Below are 20,899 nucleotides of genomic sequence, written 5' to 3'. Positions count from 1 at the left end.
TTTTACAAAAGCAAAAGCAAGACTGTGCACACTAAAGAATTTTCAAAGATAAAAATTGAATCTCTATCCTGCAGAAGCCAACAATAAGACTGTTAAGTCGTATATATATATATTCGTATATCTATTACACAATATTGAAATTCCAGCAATCAATTATTTGGATGCCCAGCTGTAAGTTCGGCATATAGCAATAAAAATTCAGCAACCTCAACAAGTTCTTCTGCTGCGAAACCACAAACAGGAGCATCACCGCTGCTTCTCGTCCGAAATATGCACAACCATTTTTACCGTCTCAACTGAAAAATATACATTTTGAGATGCTTATTTTGACACTAAATAAGAGCAGAATATACCTTTTTGAAGCCACTCCAATTCTGCGTTTGTCCAATTCCTTCTGGATCGAGTCAGGAAGTCTGTGCGGCGGCTTGCCCGACTTCCTTTCACTGATTATGTCCTCCTGAGAGGATTGAATTAATTTACTCTTTAATTAACTAATTTCAATTATTCACCTTGAATTTAGGTCCGTAGACAGAGCTGTCGCTGTGGGCCAGCGGATTCGTCCAGACCTCGGCCTCTGTTTGCGCCGCTTGCACTTTGTCAGCGGAGTAAGTAGGCCTTGCTGGGATTATTGGCGACCGGCAGCAGACCCTGAAATTAATTAAAGGACATGTACACTAACCAGAAATAAGTTCTAAATCACATTAATGGGATCTAAAATTTAATAAATTTAAGTTTAGTAGCGAATAAATTCGGTGAAGGGGCTAAAAACAATTTAAAAATCGTCGCCATCTTGGATTAAAATGGCGTCTATTTAAAAAAATGAATTCTCACGAGTTGACATCTTCGAGTTTGCGCAGCAGTCGTTCATTCTCCCTGCAGACGAGCTCCTGGTCCCTGAGCAGCGCCTCCCTGGTGCTGAACAAGTCCGAGTTCTCCTTTCTCAGGGCCTCGTTCTCCCTGAGGAAGTGCTCGGCCATCTTGGCCAGGTCCTCGGGCTTCAGGTCGGCCAGCTTGGACAGATCGGGCGATACGCCGTCCGGCCAGGGCACGCCTGAGCTCCACTCGCCCCTCACCGGCCCTGACACCGACCTTCGGCGCCCTGAACCTGAGATTAGTTGAGTTGTTTTTGTCATTTTTGAGCTGTTTTTGTTTACCTTTTTCAGCGCTGGTCTTTCTTGATCTTGAAGGTTCGGAGGCCGAGGCGTTCAACTGGAGGGCGTTCCTCAGGGTGTCGTTCTCTTCCTGCAGGGCGTTCACCTCCCTCCTCAGGGATAAGATCAAGGCCTCCCTCGGGTCCTATTGGGAGGATTTATTTAATTTTAGTTTGTTAACTCTGCAACCTTTCGGGTTTCTTTAAAGAACTCTTTTGCCGCCAAATTTCCCTTCACAGGTACTTTAAGATTTTATTTATTTTTTATAATAATTTTTAAAAGCTCACCATAACGATGACGGGCTTGGTTCTGATTTTCTTGGCGCGTGCGGCGTACCTCAGCGTGTTGAGCGTCTCCGTGAAATTGGACTTTGCAGGCGAGACGCACGCAATCTTTGGGGAAAATTAAAAATAATCGAGTTTTTTTGGATACATTTATCAAACGCAAACTCACCATGAGCGTAACTCCGTTGCCGGCCAGGCTGTCGGCCAACAGTTTCGTCAGCTTGCTGTCTCGGTAGGGGATGTGGCCACCCTTCTTTTTGCTGTCACTCAAAGAGGCAATGCAGTAGCCTAGATAAAAAAATCACTTAATAGAGAAATATTTTGACGCGTGATTTTATAAAAAATTTAACCTTTGTTTTCATAAGAATAAATATAACTAATTGAGATCAAATATAGAAGTATTAAAAATATTCATACAATATTTACATTTTGATATAAATCGTGAAATTACAATGTTCGAATGATTGTAAAAAAAAATTAAAAATGATAAAAAATAATGGTTTGATTTTCAATCCCATTAACTATAGGGAAGACATTCCTTGTAATTGTTCTAAAATTAAAGTAATAACAGTAAAAAAAATTAAATAATTTTATTTTACCTAAAACCATAAGGCTCTTGTTGATATTATTAGCTTCCTCGAGCGTTTTGCCCTCGCTGTGCGTCTTCTTCGTCATCTCGGAGCCAGCCAAGTCCACAAAGTTGATTTTGCCCTGCTTCGTGATGAACACTCCATCCTCCGCCGACATCTGATCCGATTTATAGAGTTCAAAACTTTATTTATTTATTTATGGAAAAGTTGAGAAACAAACCTCTGAAGTTATGTGCACGGTGAGAATAGTGTGGCTGCGGCTCGAGTGATCGTTCATGCTGTGGGCGCCCACAGACCTGTTGCGCATCCCTAAATAAATTGTTTCTAAGTTAGTTTGAAGTTACACAGGATGCAAAGAGTTTTAATATAGGCCGGAAAAAGTGGAAAATTAATCTGATCAATTTCATTTGACGAGATAATCCAACAATAGGAAAAGCGCATTTTATTAATTAATTAATAGCCTCAGAATTAATTAATTTCATTTCGTGTTTTGTTTAAAGACTGTCTTTGACGAAGTTTCTGAGCACACCAATCGATTCTTGAGGGTCGAATTAGGTAAAATTGATATATTTTCCGACCAAAAGGTCCAGCGCGACGTGCGAATTTTTTTCCCGCCAAAATAATATGAATGCGAGAAGTGCGAATGCGTCAAAGCTGGTTTGAGCACTTGCATTAATTGAGAGGCTGCCTGTACGAATGACTTCTTTGTCAGTTCCATCCAGCTCTGACGCATGCGCACTTCTTGCATTCATATTGTTTTGGCGGGAAAAAAGTTCGCACGTCGCGCTTGACATTTTGGTCGTTAAAAATATCCACTTTACCTAATTCGACCTTCAAGAATCGATTGGTGTGCACAGAAACATCGTCAAAGACAGTCTTTAAACTTAAATAAAATTAAATCAAACGACTGAACTACCTTCTTCAAGGACGGCCAAGAGGTCATCGAGTTGCTCGCAGTCGACGGTGAAAAGGTTTTCGACGAAAAAGCCCCTGCTCTTCTTGGACCAGCGCACCGCCAGCGGCTTCCTTGCCGAGCCAGGGTTCAGCAGATCGATCACCTTGACAATAAAAATAAACAAAATTTAATTACATGCAGACACACACACGTGCAGTCGCGTCTGCCCTCGCATTTTGAATCGATCGTGACCCGAATTCGACGCACCCCGTCGCGAGGGCGACAACACTAATTGTTGACTCACGCACCAGGAAAACATGAGCAGCAGCGGCGCGACACACATTCTTGCGAGCAGGGTTTTTAATTAATGACATACGATGGCCTCGTTTGCATGTTTGATGGAATTTTTATTTTGGTGTGATTTCGTTCGTGATACTAAATAAGACTGTCAGATTGAAATTCAAATTTGAGTTTTCTGATGTTAAACATCGGGGGCCAGATTCACGCGACGCGCAGATATGGCGTACGGTGGAGTACGGCGCGATATAACGGTCACGTGAAAATGCGCGAAAAGAACCAAGTTTTCGTCAATATTGTGACGCATAATTTGCACTAATTGTGTCTTTTGGATCGCAAAAACAAACTCTCGACAATCGTACGGGAATTCAAAGAGAGCTTTTTGTTTTCCACATTCAGACGCCATCTTGGATCTGCGCAGTGCGAACCAATTTTATCGCACATCTGGCTCACGCTGATGTTAAAGAGAGGATTTTTAAAAATTTACGAGCGGGAAAAAAAGAGGTCTAGAATATTCTTTGATAAAACAAATTAATTCACAAAAAATGCTTTGAGAAGAATGCCGTTTTTAAATTCCGAGAATTTAACTCATGCTTATACTCATACATATTTCAATTAAAGTGCAATTAACTGAGTTCTCTGGTCCGTTTATAGGTCTTATTAAAAATTAATCCAAACATCCAATCGGGCAAATGACGCGGCCGTGAGCCCAACAAGCAAATTAATTTTAATAAAAGCGCTTTTCCTGCTACTGGCATATATTCTCGGCCTGCATGTTGGGTCGATATTCACCGTGGCGTCAAGGACACGCATTTAACTGCCCTCTGCTCGGCTTTGGAATCCGAAAATAGAATGCAACGAAACACACACACAGCCGCAGAGTAATTACGATTAAACACGTTTTAATTGCGCGGTGAAATTCACGGATGATTTTGCGCCTTTGCGGGGCCGACGCTATTGTTGCGGCGGCAAGGGGCCGGCGGCTGGCGGGCGTCAGGTGCGAGCACCGCGAGGTGCAATTGTGCTTGCCGTTCTCGTGGCGGTTAGACATGCTTCAACGCGCACTCGACCTCTTTTTTAATACTGCTGTTAGCAAAGGTGGCTTTTTTCTTTCAATTCACGCTGTGAAATTTAGACGGCAAGCAGACGTTTGGTTTTTTGAGCTAGCTTTCCGGGAGATTGATTTAATTTATTTAAAAATAAAAATAATTGGTTATATAAAGTTGATTCATGCAAAATTATGAAAGGAACTTAATACAGTTAAATTTAAAATTCTGCTAATTCCCCTCCAAGCCACCAACAGATGGCGCCGCCGTATTCTTTCGTATTAACTTTATTTTTAAGGCGTTTATGCTCCGATTTCAGACTCAATCCTGCTACTGTGCATTCTTCACTTAATATGCTTTCTTTTGACGTGCTGTAAACCAAAATCAGTCCAGCCATTCGCCGGAGAAACGTTGGAAAAGATTTCTTTTTTCAAAAAATAGTTTTTCACGACTCTACGGCGATTGGCTGAACCGATTTTGGTTTTCAGCATGTTAAAAGAATGCAAATTAAGTGAAGAGTGCACAGTAGCAGGATTGAGTCTGATATCGCAGCGACAGTGCCATAAAACTAAATTTTTAATAAAGTATACGGTGGCGCCATCTGTTGACGGCTTCGAACAATATTAAAGGGGTTTAAAATGTTCTATCTCATAGTTTATGACACTTTTTGGGAAAACACGTAGCTGTTATTGTGCTTTAAAATTAAATAAGCTAATTTTTTGTTTATCTTGTTAACCAAAAAAATAATTTAAAAATTATTACGAAAATGTCTACATTATTAGTCCGTTTTTATTCTTACCTTCTCATTGTAAATCTCGAGGAAGGAGGCTTTAAGGACGAAGTGCGTGTCCTGCCTCTGGCTGAGCAGTTGGAACAGAAAGACGAACGAGCTGAAGACCAGTCCATGGTTCTGGTCCAACGGATCTGGCTTTCGGTCAAACTGCCATCAAAAAGGAATTAAAATTATCCTTTTAAAATAAATATTAGATTCGAATATTTACCAATCCTGGGGGTCCGGTGAGCGTGTGGGTCTTGCCGCTGCCGGTCTGTCCGTAGCAGAAGACGGTGCAGGAAAAGCCCTCGACGGCCAGCTGCAGCAGCCGCTCCACCCCGGAGAAGTGCAAAACGTCAGTCTGCGTGGCGCCAGGGCCGAAAACCGCGTGGTAGGAGAACAGACGCGGCTTCTGGGCCACCAAGTTGCCCTCGAGCTTAAATTGAAGGAGTAAAAATGATAAATTAAGTTAATTTGAACGAGATAAAATGCTTTAAAAATGACAAAATAGTGGAATTCATCCGAAAAAAAATTAATATGATTTTTTTAAATAGAAAAGAATTTTTTAAATATATATTTCAACACTATTTTGTGTAAAGAAATCTCTGTCTTACCAGCAGTTGTCCATTTCCAGGGAATTGGACCACTTCGTCATCGCTCGCTTTCACCTCCTTCTCGTTCAAAGGGCGCACCCTGTTGGAAAAACTCGCGTGTCAGCAGAAAAATTACAACATATTCTTATCGCAACCACGCGGAACCAGTTAAATGCAAATCTCTTCCGTGTCTGGCGCACGATTTTGCGTTTTTCCGTCGCGCATGAAATGAAATTTGCTCTCGAAATAGTGTGCCCTATAAAATTTAATCTCGCTTACCGTATGACGACGCTGATGTTGTCCTCATCTGAGGCTGGAAAAGTTAGGGTGCTTTGGTCGAGATTTTCCGACGATCCAGAACTGAAATGAAAATACACTTGCAGGAGTTTGTGATATATAGTTCTGATTTATATTTGGACACTTTTTAGACAGCATTTTATTCCTAAATATTTAAGCAAGGTGGTTGTTTCGAATTTTGCACATTGATTTTTAGAAATTTTTTATCTCACAAATATAAGGTCTTAAAAGACCGAAATTAATATCCGCAGCGAACATGGATCCTTAATTACGTTTAGAACGTTTATCATGTTTTTTGTTTGTCAAATTTTTCTATAAAAATTAACTTTTGTGAAATGTTAAGACTAGAATATTATTGGTAAAATTACTCCGAAATAACAAAAAATTTAATTATATTAGTAAACTTTTATCCAAAAATAAAATTGTGATGTTAAATTTAAACATTTTATCATTGTGTCATACTGAACAATAAAAATTTTGATGTTCTAGAAAAACCCGAGATATATTCATTATGCTTTTCCGCTACATATTTAAAAACAAAAGGATATTTTTATGATTAAAAATTTTAATGGGTCGGTGAACCTACGGTGCCTGACTAGTCAAAACAAAGAGATGTCTAACAATAATACAATAAGTATCAATTTCTAGAAACACGCACAACGAGAATGAGCATAAATTCTGCATTGCATCGATGATACACTTAATTGGCTGCTCTTACTCTCTGGATTAAAATTAAATTTCTATTTTAAAACTGTTTTAATAAGAAGAAATCATCAAAAATCTCTAAATTTTTTAACGTTCAACAAATAAATTAATTTAAGAGCTGGCGTTATTATCATTTTTTAACGAGAAAAATAATTTATATGTTCTTATGTTTAGTTTAACTAATTTTTTAATGAAATGACACCATGTATTAACGAAATAATATTTGCTCTTAAGAAATTATCATGATTATTTTAAATTGAAGGAGGAAATTTATTAAAATTATATATTTTAATTAATATATACATTTAAAATTTAATTTTAGCCGCATACGAAAAGAAAACCATAAAATTTACTTAAAAGCATATTTTTCAAAGTACTTATTGTTTGTTGGTAATTTTGAATTAAAAATTATAACATTTTGTTAATTAATATAAGGTACACAGTTGAGATATAAAAGCAAAATTTAAAAAAAAATGGCAATGATCGGTTTTTCCTGTCGAAGAGATTTCACATCGATTGGACAACAATTTTTAATAATTTAATTAACTTGGAAATTCCCATACACAAAGGTTATTGCCTCCATCTTAGCTCACCTATTTGCTGATTGATAGAAACTTTTCATTTCAGGTGATTTTCCTCCTATTTTCACGAACTTCTACACGTCTAATGCAAAAAAAAATAATAAATTTCAGTCAGTTTGCAAGGGTTAATTTTCTAATATTGATAATTTATTCATTCAAAGTCATTCTTACAATTAGTTATATATTTGTAACGTAATACGCCGCGGTCAATAAGAAAGCAATTGTCGCGCTACAAGGAATTTGGTTGTTTGCGTTTGAGCAGTTTTGGCATCGATTGCTGGTCAATAACGCAGAAAAAGGAGGAAGACACGCGGACACAATCGAATGAATGATTCAACGCCGAAACGAGAGGTGAATGCTCAGCCGAGAATGCACGCGGAAAAACGAGCCAACAATTGAGTGATCGATGCGCCAACTAAGCCACTAGAATAAATTATGCCAATCTTCCTGTCCGCCCGCTGCTTCCATTAATAATTCGCGAGCTCTTCAACCCCGAAATGTCAGTCTGCGGAATTAATAATTGCAAAAAATTGATTCCTTTATGAATGAAGGGGAGGATTTGGAATAGTTCATTGAAGAATAAGGGAAAAAATTGGCATGAGGTGAAGCCTGACAAAAAAATAAATTCAATGGGTTTCACGGGAAAATTCAGAAAAACTTTGAGGCCTAGGTCTATTCCTGTGCGGGGCAATTTAAAAACAAAAATTAGCACGCTTAATTTGGTTTCCCTTTCAGAGCCCGATCGAACTAACAACAAATTTTATGCCCTGGGTCCTGGGTCACACCTGATAATTTTGGAAATGGGAATTAAAGTTGTGCTGTGACATGTGTTAACTTGTGTGAAAATTTCAGAGAGTCGTTATTTTTCTTTTCCGAGAAATTACGCTTCAAAACTTGAAAAACACGATTTTTTCCATTTTTTTTTTGCTCTTTTTATCCCTGTCCTCGGAGCGGGAAGGGCGCGCACTGCACTAGCACGAATGCTGAATTCCGAGTGCCAATAACACCGCGAACGGATAACATGGGCGGACGAGGCCGCACAGGGACCCAGCCCACTCAAGGGCCACTTGCCTCCGCACCGAGGACTTTTTTTGAAGCGCTAGACATTCGTCCCGTGAAGCCAAATCACGCATGCTGGAAAGGTGCAATCCAGCAAGTAGCGTTTTGTTTTGCAAATTTTGTAAATTCCAAATCTTGGGTTCTAACCATCAGAATTGCAAAAACTGAACACTTTAACACACATCTCGACCTCCTCTAAGAAGCTGAGTGGTTTAGGGGCGTTTAAATTCACCCCTTTCAACCCCTTGACTACATTTTAAATATCAAAAATGTAATACCATGCATTCTACCATTTGTGAGAACTTAAAAATATTTTATTTTCAAAATTGTAAAGCAGTTTATTTTTACTACCTAATGAAATAGGAAGGGAAAGTTTTTTAGCATTTAATTTTAATTTTGCAAAAAACTGCAACTATTCATGACTTTAAAATTGATTAAAACTTTTACAAAATTTAATATAGATAAGTAAATAATTAAACAGTAAATAAAGAGTAACAATTAAAAGATAATAAAGTGGAAAACGATAAATAGATAGATCATTTGTTCAGCACAATAATGTTTTAATAGTTAATTTTTTCTTTAGCATTTATTTTCTTAAAAAAAATTATAACTATTTTCTTTTGTTATTTTTAAAAAAAACATGTATACGCAAAAATTGTACACTCCATTTATTAAATAATTCGACACTTGCTTAGGTAATTAATGTATCTCTTAAAGAATCTAAACTGCTAAGCTGGGGTTCCTGTAAAAATATTTTAAAAATTTCATGATGTACTGTAATTGAAAGGCAAATTCGTAAAAAATCGTTTTTGTTAATTTCTTTACTAGTTTAGGCTGACAAGCAGCCCTATTTCCTGGAAATAAAATTAAGTTACAAATAAACAATGGCTTTTTCAACGATCAATATCTGAATTTTCCTTTCCCGTCTGTGACCTTCAATCAAATCTCAAATAAATTATAAATACAACACGTTGAAATTAGATCAGAAGAAAAATCACCTTGATAACACATCGCAATTTAAAAAGCGAAATTTCGCGACGCATATTTTCTCGTTTATTTGGCGAAGAAATGCAATCACTCATTTTGTCAGCGGCGCTTTCAAAGTAGTGTGTTCTGTGCAAGGTCGGCGCCGGCCGTTTTCACCGCTCATATATAGGGTATAATGCGGCGGAAAATACGTATACAAAATCGAAGCCGCGCGCGCCGCGCTCACGTCCTTGGCAAACGCTTATTTATTAAGCATCGAGCCGGCAGCCAGCGGCTCGCCTACCCCTCAAATGATAAAACACACTCACACACAAAGCCCAACGCGCCGGTCAATTGTCCGCACCAAAGTCAAGGAAACACGCGGCGGCAGTAAAATTGTTTCACCTTTGTGCACAATACCAAACATCAGACGGATTCTCAATTCTCTCATGCTTGGAAATTCATGGCATAGAAATTATTTTCAAATTTATTTAGTGGAATTTTGCAATTTTTAATCTTATTAAAGAGGAATGATACTGGAAAAGCCTGGAAAATGCTTGTTGCCAATGCATAACCTCGCCCCTTAGGATTCAGTTAAAGCCTTAATTGACCTAAGGAGCGCTGTAATTTTTGGAGAAAATTGCCTGGAAAGTTAGCGTGCTTTTCAAATGGTAATGGCTGTCTCCTTACTTGAAATCCGATTAATTTCAAAACCAAGAGTTTTCCCAATAAGTGGCATACACCGTTGGACAGATCTCGACGAGAGGAATCGGAATATGCCAAGAAAATATGTTCAAGCACTGTACATTTTTGGAGAAAATTGGCAAAATTCGAATTTTTACTGTTGGATGATCCTTTTTTATTATTGCAAATTGTTGAACAAATTGTTTATCGATCAATTGTTTAAGGCATCCAACAATTTAAATCATTTTTAATTGTTGCCCAGTATCATTCCACTTTAAGTGAAATCAAGAACGAGCAACAACTAAATTTAGGAATTCGTCTAATTTCGATCTCTCCCGTTGTAATCTAGAATTGGAATGCAAATTAAGAGCTAAATTTACCTTCTGGTGAAAAAAAATCATGCTCGCTGATTGATTAGCATGCAAACGTTAAGAGCCATTTTCTCCGAATTGTAAACGTTCTAATTGATCAGCTCTCAAATTTATAAAAAAAAAATCCGGAAATTCTTTAACCGGAATAACAGAGGACAGTTAATTTAAATTTCAAACAGGAAGATGACATTTAAATTCCCGTCCAGATGAACATTTCGAAGAACTATTTTTAACAATGTTTATTCTTTTCCACATACTTAGTTTGCACAGTTTGCAGAGTAGATAATTCTAAAATAAATAAATAAACTTTTTACTATCATCAAATAAAATTCAACTTGTATTTCAATTTTTTTATAAAGTTTTTAACTGCCTTGCATGATTTTATTAAATTTTTCATTTAAATTAATATTCCTATTTTATTTTATATTTCAATTTTTTAAATTGCGAGTGCTTTGAAATTCGTTATAAATGTGTCAAATAATATTAGCCCCAAAGTGGTAAGCGTTTGTGATTTTAATTGATAACTTTAATAGAAACAAATCGTAATTGAACCTCATTTTGAAAATTCAAGCAACCCTGGCACACACTGTGTTTGCCCATGAGGTGGGGAAATTTCGACAGATGTGTCAACAAATAAAGCGTGTTTACTTAAATGGGTCAATGTTACAATAGAATCGACCTTTGAGCCGCGACAATTGCATGCGATCGATGCAAATTTACAAAATTTCAGCGAAATTTGACATTGTTGACGCTCGTTTTTCTGACTGCAATTCTCGACCGATAAGAAAACAAAAATTCTTCACTGCAATAATAATTAATAAATCCTCTCTATAATTGATGTTGAGATAAATTTCTCAGAATTGTTTTTATGATTTTTGCGTTTATCTTTTTATTGCATGATTTACTCTCGGAGGAATTAAAATTATCTTTCTAAAAATTTCATGATAGTTCAAAAACTTAATATTAGTCAGCAGAGTGGTCCAATAATCAACCTGTCTTATCTCAGACATAAGAGCCCAATTGAAGACAACAGACGTATACACATGCCATGCACTCGACTGTCTTTAATTCTCTAAATATAATTAACAATCTTTGCTGATTGCACGGGAAGGGAGCTCATATTTGGAAGTGGTTAGAATGTTTTAGTGCAGAGTTAAAACTAATAAACAATCGTGAATTGCCCAACAATTATTAAAAAGACGGTTTTACCAAAATTTATTTTAAAGAGGAATGACCCTGCAAAAGCCTGGAAAATGCTTGTTGCCAATGCATAAACTCATCCCTTAGGATTCAGTTAAAGCCTAAATTGACCTAAGGAGCGCTGTAATTTTTTGAGAAAATTGGTTGGAAAGTTAGCGTGCTTTTCAAATGGTAATGGCTGTCTCCTGACTTGAAATCCGATTTAATTTCAAAACCAAGAGTTTCCCCAATAAGTGGCATACACAATTGGACAGATCTCGACCAGAGGAATCGAAATATGCCAAGAAAATATGTTCAAGCACTCTAAATTTTGGAGAAAATTGGCAAAATTTGAATTTTTAGTGTAGGAAGGTCATTTTTATTATTGCAAATTGTTGAACAAATTGTTTATCGATCAATTGTTTGTGGCATCCAACAATTCAAATAATTTTCAATTGTTGCCCTGTATCATTCCACTTTAATTGTGAATCCGTTTTCATTCTGATTTATTGCTAACAAAAATTGCACGGAAAAGTTACTTGATAGATAAATAATAATCAAAGAAAATATCAAAATCTGTTCTACAATTTTAATTTGCTTTTTTACTAAGAAATAACATTTTTTGTTCTAATTTTTTCCAGTAAGTACAGAGACAAAGCGCGTCTAAGATAAGGTAGTAATATCAGAGTGCTGTTCACTTTTATTTCCACTGTTAAACCTAGTAAACGAATTTTTCTATTTTTGGAAACTTTTTATTGTGAAAACTTTACTCCATAAAATTCATCTTGATCTCCCTAGATAAAGATGATCTACAGTAGAGGCTATTTATGCTTAGAAAATCATATTTTTGGAGTATTAGTTAATAATGTGAAATTTTGCTATGTATAGGTATTATGATATGCTCGGTAAATTTCGATTTCATAATTTGCTAAAGATAACTATTTGCAATCAGGGTTTTATATAGTATTTAAATTTTTTAATAAATAAAAATATTAAAAAAATACAAGAGGTATTATTTATATTAAAATAGCTGCTTTTAAAATAAATTTAAAAAAATGAATAATATAAATATGTATGTATTAAATTGAACAACGACAACAATTTAAATTTTTTTAAAGAATACAAGTTTTAGAAAGTTAACTAGCTTAAATTTAATTTTTTAATTGTTTTAAAACATTGTATAAAACTGGTTAAAACAATCTATTGTATTATAAACACAAACAAATTATTATATTACACTAAAATTGAAAGAAACAACGATATGAATCGTCTAAAAACCTGTTAAAGTTAATATAGGTGAAGTTGCAGAAATCAGATCCCTAATTGTGCTTGATGAGCACAGATTATGCAACCGAAAAAAGGTTTTCCTTGCAAATAATTGAATGATCTTCGGGAAAAAACCCTGAAAAGAAATTTGATATAGAATTCAACAATGAAAGTGTTACAAAACCAAGGTTTCTTTATTCAAATATTCTGATTTTTCGTGAAATATGAATAATAAGATTATATAGCCATTTAAATTTTACAGATATTCAAAGAGACTCATACAATCTCAGAAAATTCATCAATATTAATTTTGTTAAAAGAAAAATGCTTTAGAAAAATTTTTAAAAATGCATTCAGAAAAACCTTTTTATCCGTTTTTAATTTTACTAATTAAGAAAATACGTTTTAATTTCCTTTTTTCGTCAAGACATAATCAATTCGGGAAATTTCTGAAAAAAAATAATCCCCAAATAAAAGTTTCTACCATTCCGAGAAATTAAAATCATGAAAAAAACTATTATTCCTAATTTTACAATTGATTTAAACCAAAAATTCCATTAAAACATCAATTTTGAAAATCGACGCTGGCGTTTTTTTATTTTTAAGCGTATTTTTCTAATTTTAACCAGTTTCTTCCAGGCCTTTCTTTGCACCTCATTTTCAATAATTTTCTAATTATTAGCTAATGGCCTCGACGAGAAAAACTGTCAGGGAGAAATTTTTGGAGGTATTGAGGCAGCAAATGGCAAGTTAAAAGAAAAAATCTGCACTTAGCAGAGGAAATTTTGGACACTCCGACAGCAAATTTTAGATTTTCAAAAGAAAAAAAATGAAATATATAATTCATTTCTTGCGCAAGAAATTTGTAAAAATTGAGTGGCAAAAACCAGTGGTGAAAGAAAAGGTTGTAAATGCAACCCAGTGAATTATAAATTTTTAATATTTTAATAAATTGCATACTCAGGGGAAAATGTTTCCATCCGTTTTCTATTTTGGTAATTCAGAGAAAAAAAAATTTTTATTCTTTCCCTTTGTTCGTCTAGATTGACAAAATAATCAATTCAAGAAATTTGTGAAACAATCTTCCCCATAACAACATTTTTCAACATTCAGAGAGATCAAAATTATTAAAAAATCAATATATTCCTAATTTTACAAGTGATTTAAACAAAAATCCAGACAGAAAATCAATATTCGATAAAATCGACCTTTGGTTGAAATCGAAGTTGGCGAGCTCGAGGGATGCGTTGGAGTCTGTAATGGTCCTGCTGGACTTGCTCTTGGACGGCGAGTCAGAGCGCCTTTTTCTGCCCGGCGCGGCCGGCTGGTACCTGCGTTGCGTCTTGTTCATCCGACCGCATGCTTGACCGACCAGCGGTGGACAGCGGCGAGCCGCAGCACCCCTGTCACTGCCACCGCCGAGCGGCAATGTTTACCCCCAAACAGTCCACGTCACGCGCGTCGTCAACCACAAAAATTGAATCGATTCGTGCGGCTGTCCATTCACGCACTCTCGCGCACGCACTGCTCTCCGGCCAAAAACGCAATAATTTTCACTCAATGGAATCTCGCACGTGATAAACTTCATCCCCCGACGCTGGGGTTGTTGAACTATATGTATACGCGTGCCTTCCTCCCCCGCGGTATAAACCAGCTGGTGGCTGTGCCAATGACCGCTTATCGGAAGAGAACGCGTGTGTCATGTGTCACTCGCAAAATTCTAAATTCAATAAATAAAATGTCCAAATTAATTGCGGATAATTGAGAATCAAATTTTTGGCAATTTTAAATGATGTGCAACATTTTTATATTTTCTAATAAAAAATAGCTCGGAAAAATCCTACTATACAATTTAGAAACAATTTTATATTAAAATCATGTTTAAAAAAAATAATAAATAAAAAAGGTTGTAACTTATTTTATGTTCATTAAATTTAAGTAAAATTACTCAACTCAAAGGACCTTGAGTGCCATTTACTTAAATCCCATTGAAGTTTTTTTTAATTTTAATCAGCGGGGGCAAGATTCGTGCGACGCGCAGATATGACGTCTGGTGGAGTATGGAGCGAAAAAAAAGTCACGTGAAAATGCGCGAAAAGAAGCAAGTTTCCGTGTCAATATTGGGACGTAATTTGCATTACTTGAACTAATTGTGTCTTTTGAATCGTAAAAAAACTCTTGGCACTCGTACGGCAATCCAAAGACAGTTTTTTGTTTCCCACATTAAGACGCCATCTTGGATCTGCGCAGTGCGAACCAATTTTATCGCACATCTGGCCCCCGCTGATATTAATTAGCAATAATAGATTCAAAATCGAATTTTCGCAAATCAGCAATTAATGTTAATTCATTTCATTTTCTGATCGCATTTCTTAGTGACTTATGATCTTCCTCAGATTTAAAAATGACTATAAAAAATCCTTGTTTTATTTTAGAAATCCAAATTAAAAATTATGAAAAAATCTTGTTGCTAAAAAAACCTGTGATTTTATTTTAAATTCGCGGTTCAGCTTTAAATTTCTTATCTCTTTAATTTTCATCCAGTTTAAAGTTAAAAATAGCAACGATTGAAAGTGAGAATGAACATCAAACGTTAGAAACTCTGGTAAATTGAGTGCTTTCGCGTTATTGAAGCGGTAACGTTGCATACACACATTGTCTTCGCCTCTATCTTGTTTGACAACTTTCTTTCCTCTCCTCGCAGCGCTCGATCTTTTTCAATTGAGAGATAATTTCGCCGTCGCGCCTTTTGCAACAAGGTGGGTATATATAAACGTGTAATTATCGTGCTTGATCGTCGGTAATTTAGCTTCTTGATTCCGCCTTTCCGCATTCAATTTAATTTTACACCGCGAGATGTATTCTAATGACGAGACCGCGGTTTACACAGAAAATATGATTTAATACATTTATAATAAACAGCAAAATAGTGCTGAACTAAAATTAATTATGTACAGTTTAAAATTTATATAAAAATTATTGTTATTGCTAAATAAAAGAAACCAAAAATAATTATTTTTATTGTTTTGTTCCAAAAATCATTTACTGATAATTTCTTATTTATTTATTTAGTTAAAAATAATAAATCGATATTATTTTTCATTCAAAGCGGTAAAATTGCTTTAATTAATAAGATTTAACAAATTTATTATAAATTTAACTGATAGTTCAATTATTGCAATATGTAATCAACCTAATAAGAGTAGTGTATGTCTATCACTTTAAATGGATATAATATTTCATAATTGATAATCTATTGTGCTTATTGTTCGTGAACATCCATGAACGAATCCACCCTGCAGGGTAGGATCGTTTAAATTAGTAACAAATCCAAAATAAACCATTTTATTATCAATTTTTTATAGTTTTGCCCTTTTTTTAAACTAATAATAAATTAATCAAGAGTGTACTGAATTTTGATTGTATCTTAATGTAATTTTGGCACGAATGTAAGCCAATCCTGTAAACCCTGTATTTATTTATAACTATCGCGATTGAAAGTAAACTCTTATTTGCATTACATAATGATAGATTTTTTCCAATTAAAATTAAGACTTGTAATATAAATCATTTTAATTCATTTTTATAAAAAAAACCTTGACCTAATTTATCTTTAAATCTCAAATAAATGAAAAATGCCAACATATCTAGTTTAAATAATTAAATTTTACTTTCAAATTAATAAAACTTCCGCAAAAATATTTTAGAATCCATTTCATCCCTGAATTTCAAAATTAAGAAGCGCCAATGCACCCATCGGTCCTTGCCCCCAGATTTTCTCGACTTTCTGGATAAATCTCGAGTTGGATGGGGGTGCGATGGTATATATTTATTATACTGACCCGCTGGAGCGCGGCGGTGTGGCGTCGCCGGCGTACCTGGCGAGGCCCGAAGCCCTGGAGCCCCTGGACGCGGGCGGCGTTTGCTGCAGCATCGAGTCTACGCCCATGACATTTCTCGGCGCGCGCGAACACACACTGCTCGGCCGCGTCGACCCTCACGACGGACGACTCGCAAAGTAAGTCGAATTATCGGCACCCAGCGTCTCCAAGGCGAACGGTAAACGGCCCCGTGCGCACCGCCAGTCACGCGACCGCCACCCCAGGCACGCCTGCGCTGAGCCACCCCCGCCCCCTTACACCCCTTGACATGTTGAAAGTACGTTTCAACACAAAATGCTATTTTGGGTGGTGTTTTTAACTTTAAATTGAACAAACTTGGTCAATAAATAATATTTGGCTAAATTATTTAAAAATTAATGAGTTATTCTGTTTTTTGAGAATTGTATTTATTGGGAAAAACATTGCAAGAAGCCAAGCCAATTCAGGATGAGTTGTCGGTTGATCATTCGCAGCTATTTTACAGAAAAAATTAAAACTTTTAATTAAAAAACCAATTTATTTCGAGCGAAAATATTTTTTACTTTTGATCAAACGGTCGAAGGTTAGAGATGTTGTGATTTAATCTCAAATATGATTTTTCCGCAAAAGTTACTATTTAAAAAAATATTAATAATTAAATTAACTTTAAAATTTTCTCGCAAGTCCGGGAAAATTAGCATTTTATTTTTAATTTAAAAACAGAGCCTTAAAAGTTACAGCTCTGGCAAAGACCTGAAGATCTTCGTGATTTCATCTCATTTTTCTGAAACTATAGGCCATATATATTTTACCTTGTCATTGAGAAAACTGAATTTGAATTGAATTTGCTAGGTTCCCGCAGGGGCAATTAAATTACGAATTTTTTTAATTTTAGTTTCAAATTGCTTCTAGAACAAAAAATCGTCACGTCAAGAGGAAAACTCTCCTGTTGATTTTAAATATTTGGGTCCAAGGTCAAGGGCAGTAAATCAAATTTTCAAAATGGAACTTGAATATGAAAATTATGAATTATTTAGAATTGCAAAAATATTGTATTTTTAAATTTATATTAAAAGAATGCAGTGGTAAAAAGCGGTTATATTCTTCAATTTTAACCAGTTTCTTGCAGGCAATGTTTGCACCTCTCTGTTTTCAATGATTTTCTTATTATTAGCTCATGACCTCGACTTGAAAAATTGTCAGAAATAAATTTTTGGAGAAATTGAATGGCAATTTGAAAGATAAAATCTGCAAAGTAGAGAGAATTTTGATCAATCCAACTGCATATTTTCCATGTCTAAATTTGACCTTTGCGCCGAGAGCAAACATAGTTTTATTTGTTTTTTTTTTTATTTTTAGAATCAACAAAGTACTGTATAACGCGAGTGGGTCCCTCACAATTAATATATTTTTTCTGTTCCCAACCAAGTATCAGAGACGTTCAGTCCCGATTCCAGAGCAGAGGTTTCACATCAGGTCCTCAAGAGTTGCATCTTTTTAGAAGAATTGCAGCAAAAACCAGACTTTTTGGACAAAACTGAACAGTTTAAACCTTCTTCCGACCAGCCCTATTCAAGTTATCACACTCCAGGTATTTTCCATTTTGTAATTTCATGGATAAACAACTTCAAATATTTTCTACCCTCCGTTGGAATCAAGGATCCTAAACAAAATTGTTTTTTCTTCCCAAATTTACAGTTAATTTCCAACCAGGGACCTTATTGTCCAATTTTAAAGCCTATAGTAAGTAATACATAAATAAGAGTCGAGGGGTGTGCGGTTTTTGTAAACGCATCACTTGGAACCTGAGATTTAGTTTTTGATTAGCTCTGTCTCCGAAATAAAACATGTTTTTCACCAAATCTTAGCTTTTCTAACCACTGATTCGATTTACAAAAAACTGCACACCGTTTTTTCCCTCATAATTTCCCCTAAAAAGCTGGATTATAGCAGCGGGGACCAGATTCGTGCGACGCGCAGTTATGGCGTCCGGTGGAGTTTGACGCGAAAAAACGGTCACGGGAAAATGCGCGAAAAGAACCAAGTTTTGGTCAATACTGTGACATTATTTGAATTACTTGTACTAAATTAGAGTGTCTTTTGAATCGTAAAAACAAACTCTTGACACTTGTACGACAATCCAAAGAGATGAGCTTTTGGTTTCCCACATTCACACGCCATCTTGGATATGCGCAGTGCAATTAATTTTATCGCACATCAGGCTCCCGCTGGACCATAGTCAAACCCAAGACGGTTATTAACATTTTCCTTTATTTATATTAACGAAAAACTTTTATGTTTATTTTATTTAAATTACAGCTATGGAAATTAAATATTTTTATAAATCAAAATTTAATTCGAAATTGAACTTTGTTTGAATTTATTTATTTTTTAGAGAATACATAAATTATATCTATAACTCTATTGGTTCATTAGTGGTCAACATTAAGCCGAACAAATTAATCTTATAATGTTGAAAATATTGTTTCATTGAAAAATACCTAAATATAATGCTCTAATTTGTATCAAATTTGTAACTCTGGGAATAATTTTGGTTTTTAGAAACGCCGCATCTATGCATAATTTGCGACTATAGGCATCAAAGCGGTGCTGTTGCATATTTGATTCGATGCGTGTTTGTTTGCCGACGAATCGACTGGGCTGCTTCTTGTGTGTGTGTGTGTTTTTTTTTTGTATTCTTGAATGTCGTCGGACGATGACACTATTTTCCCTTTCATAATTTATTTGTGTCGTTGTCCCTGCCGTCGCGCATGCAATTACCGATTAGATATTGCGCGCGGAGAGTCTGCTCGACTGGACAACACAACTGGGTCACTCATGGCGTAATTCGCGAGACATACACACAAGCTGCAAAATATTTTCCTGATAGTGGTTTTGGCGGAAAATTGTTGTTTTTGACCTGGTTTTTAACAGATATGCTGCTAAATATTTTATTGAATTTTTTAGAAATCAAAAGCACTTAAAAAGGAGGGCTGGGAATTTTCGATGGTTATTCATTTTATATTTAAACTGTTTCTCAGCACAAATTAGTCGTTTTTAGAAGGTTTTCGGGGCATCATTTCAGCCCTACTAACACATGTGTTTACAGTTAAAATTTAACTTTTTGTTTTGAAAATAAATACTTTGTTTTGTCTAAAAAGTTGGGAAAGTATTTGTAAATTCAAGAATATGATACCAGAAGATATTTTATTCCTATTTTTTGAGTTGTTTTTTATATTTTTCTGGCTCCACTACAACATATAATAGCAACAAATAAAGTGACGATGAGTGAGCTATTTCTCTCTTTCGGATGACCTGAACCCTTTATTTATAATCATTTTAGTTTGGTTTTTATTGCATCTCCACCAAAACGAACAAGATGTGATTTTTCCTTGTTTCAAAGGTGTGTGTCAATGCTTTGAAAATGTGATAAGAACTCTCAAAAATTACAAAGCAAGAAAAGGAAACGTTATGCACCTTTTCCTTGGCTTTTAGCAAATTTAGACGGTATTTGACACTGTTTGTAGATGCTTTTAGGATAGTTTTAGAATATTTAGAGCAATTAAATTGGCTTAAAATTGCATGATTGGTGCTCAATTGATGATCCTGCAACGGTTGGAAGCTCAGAAAAAATTCTAAATTTCATCGGTGTAAAACGAAAAGTAATAGAGGCTGTATTCAAACGCAACCAACATTTAATTTTATATACTGTCATGTTCTCAACCCTGGAACAATTATTGTACTGGTCAACATGAAAAAATAATTTCCTAGTAAATAATGAAATTAAATTTTCATCTTGTTTAAAATTTCAAAATATTTTGTGAAATGTCCAAGCGTTGGATAATAAAATTCTCAACTACACAACCAACGAGGACAAGCCCCTTTAATTTCTCCATATTAGGCATCGGTGGATATTTCAGGAAAAAGTTGTTGTGAGGGATAAAAAGGACAATAATTTAAACTGTTGAATAATCAGTACCGACATTTTTACGATTTTTCCAGCCATCATGTAAATAATAATTTTCGAATTTGACCCTTCTGAGGACTAATAAGAATTTAGATATTTAAAGGGGTTACAATTCCTTACCATAAACAGCATTTGAGAGAGTAAGAGACTTAAAATTAAATTAAAATTTAAAAACAATTAAAATACTTAATTTTAAAATTATTACTTTATTTTTCGAATTTTTGTTTTTGTCTCATTGCAGCGTTGTGTTACGAGAAACAATAATTTAAGCAATCCTTTCCTTACGTTTGAAGAAGTCGAAGCAAGGCCCGCACGGTGAGCGCCACTGCTTTCAGC

The 20,899-nt window shown here is 35.2% G+C and overlaps 1 protein-coding gene across 3 annotated transcripts; it reads right to left on the bottom strand.

The window, feature by feature from the left end:
• Positions 1 to 27: 27 nt before the first annotated feature.
• LOC135936478 (kinesin-like protein KIF12) lies at positions 28 to 16,784 on the bottom strand. 3 transcript variants are annotated; one of them, XM_065479304.1, is made up of 15 exons: positions 13,945 to 14,251; positions 5,908 to 5,988; positions 5,650 to 5,728; positions 5,265 to 5,471; positions 5,063 to 5,203; positions 2,942 to 3,083; positions 2,246 to 2,334; positions 2,035 to 2,182; positions 1,605 to 1,723; positions 1,439 to 1,543; positions 1,155 to 1,296; positions 832 to 1,105; positions 510 to 648; positions 354 to 457; positions 28 to 296 (listed from the first exon to the last, which is right to left on the bottom strand). In XM_065479304.1, exons 1-15 carry the CDS (start codon positions 14,085 to 14,087, stop codon positions 293 to 295), a joined length of 1,917 nt encoding a protein of 638 aa, XP_065335376.1. In that variant the 5' UTR covers positions 14,088 to 14,251; the 3' UTR covers positions 28 to 292. The 3 variants fall into 3 exon arrangements, with proteins under 3 accessions (XP_065335376.1, XP_065335377.1, XP_065335378.1); XM_065479305.1 differs by having other exon boundaries at positions 832 to 1,099; XM_065479306.1 differs by lacking the exon at positions 13,945 to 14,251 and adding an exon at positions 16,579 to 16,784 and having other exon boundaries at positions 31 to 296.
• Positions 16,785 to 20,899: the final 4,115 nt, after the last annotated feature.

This window comes from Cloeon dipterum, chromosome 2 (assembly GCF_949628265.1).
Source record: "Cloeon dipterum chromosome 2, ieCloDipt1.1, whole genome shotgun sequence".
In the NCBI taxonomy this organism is placed as follows: domain Eukaryota; kingdom Metazoa; phylum Arthropoda; class Insecta; order Ephemeroptera; family Baetidae; genus Cloeon; species Cloeon dipterum.
The sequence above is the reverse complement of the archived record's forward strand: the minus strand, read 5'-3'. Positions and strand labels throughout refer to the sequence as shown.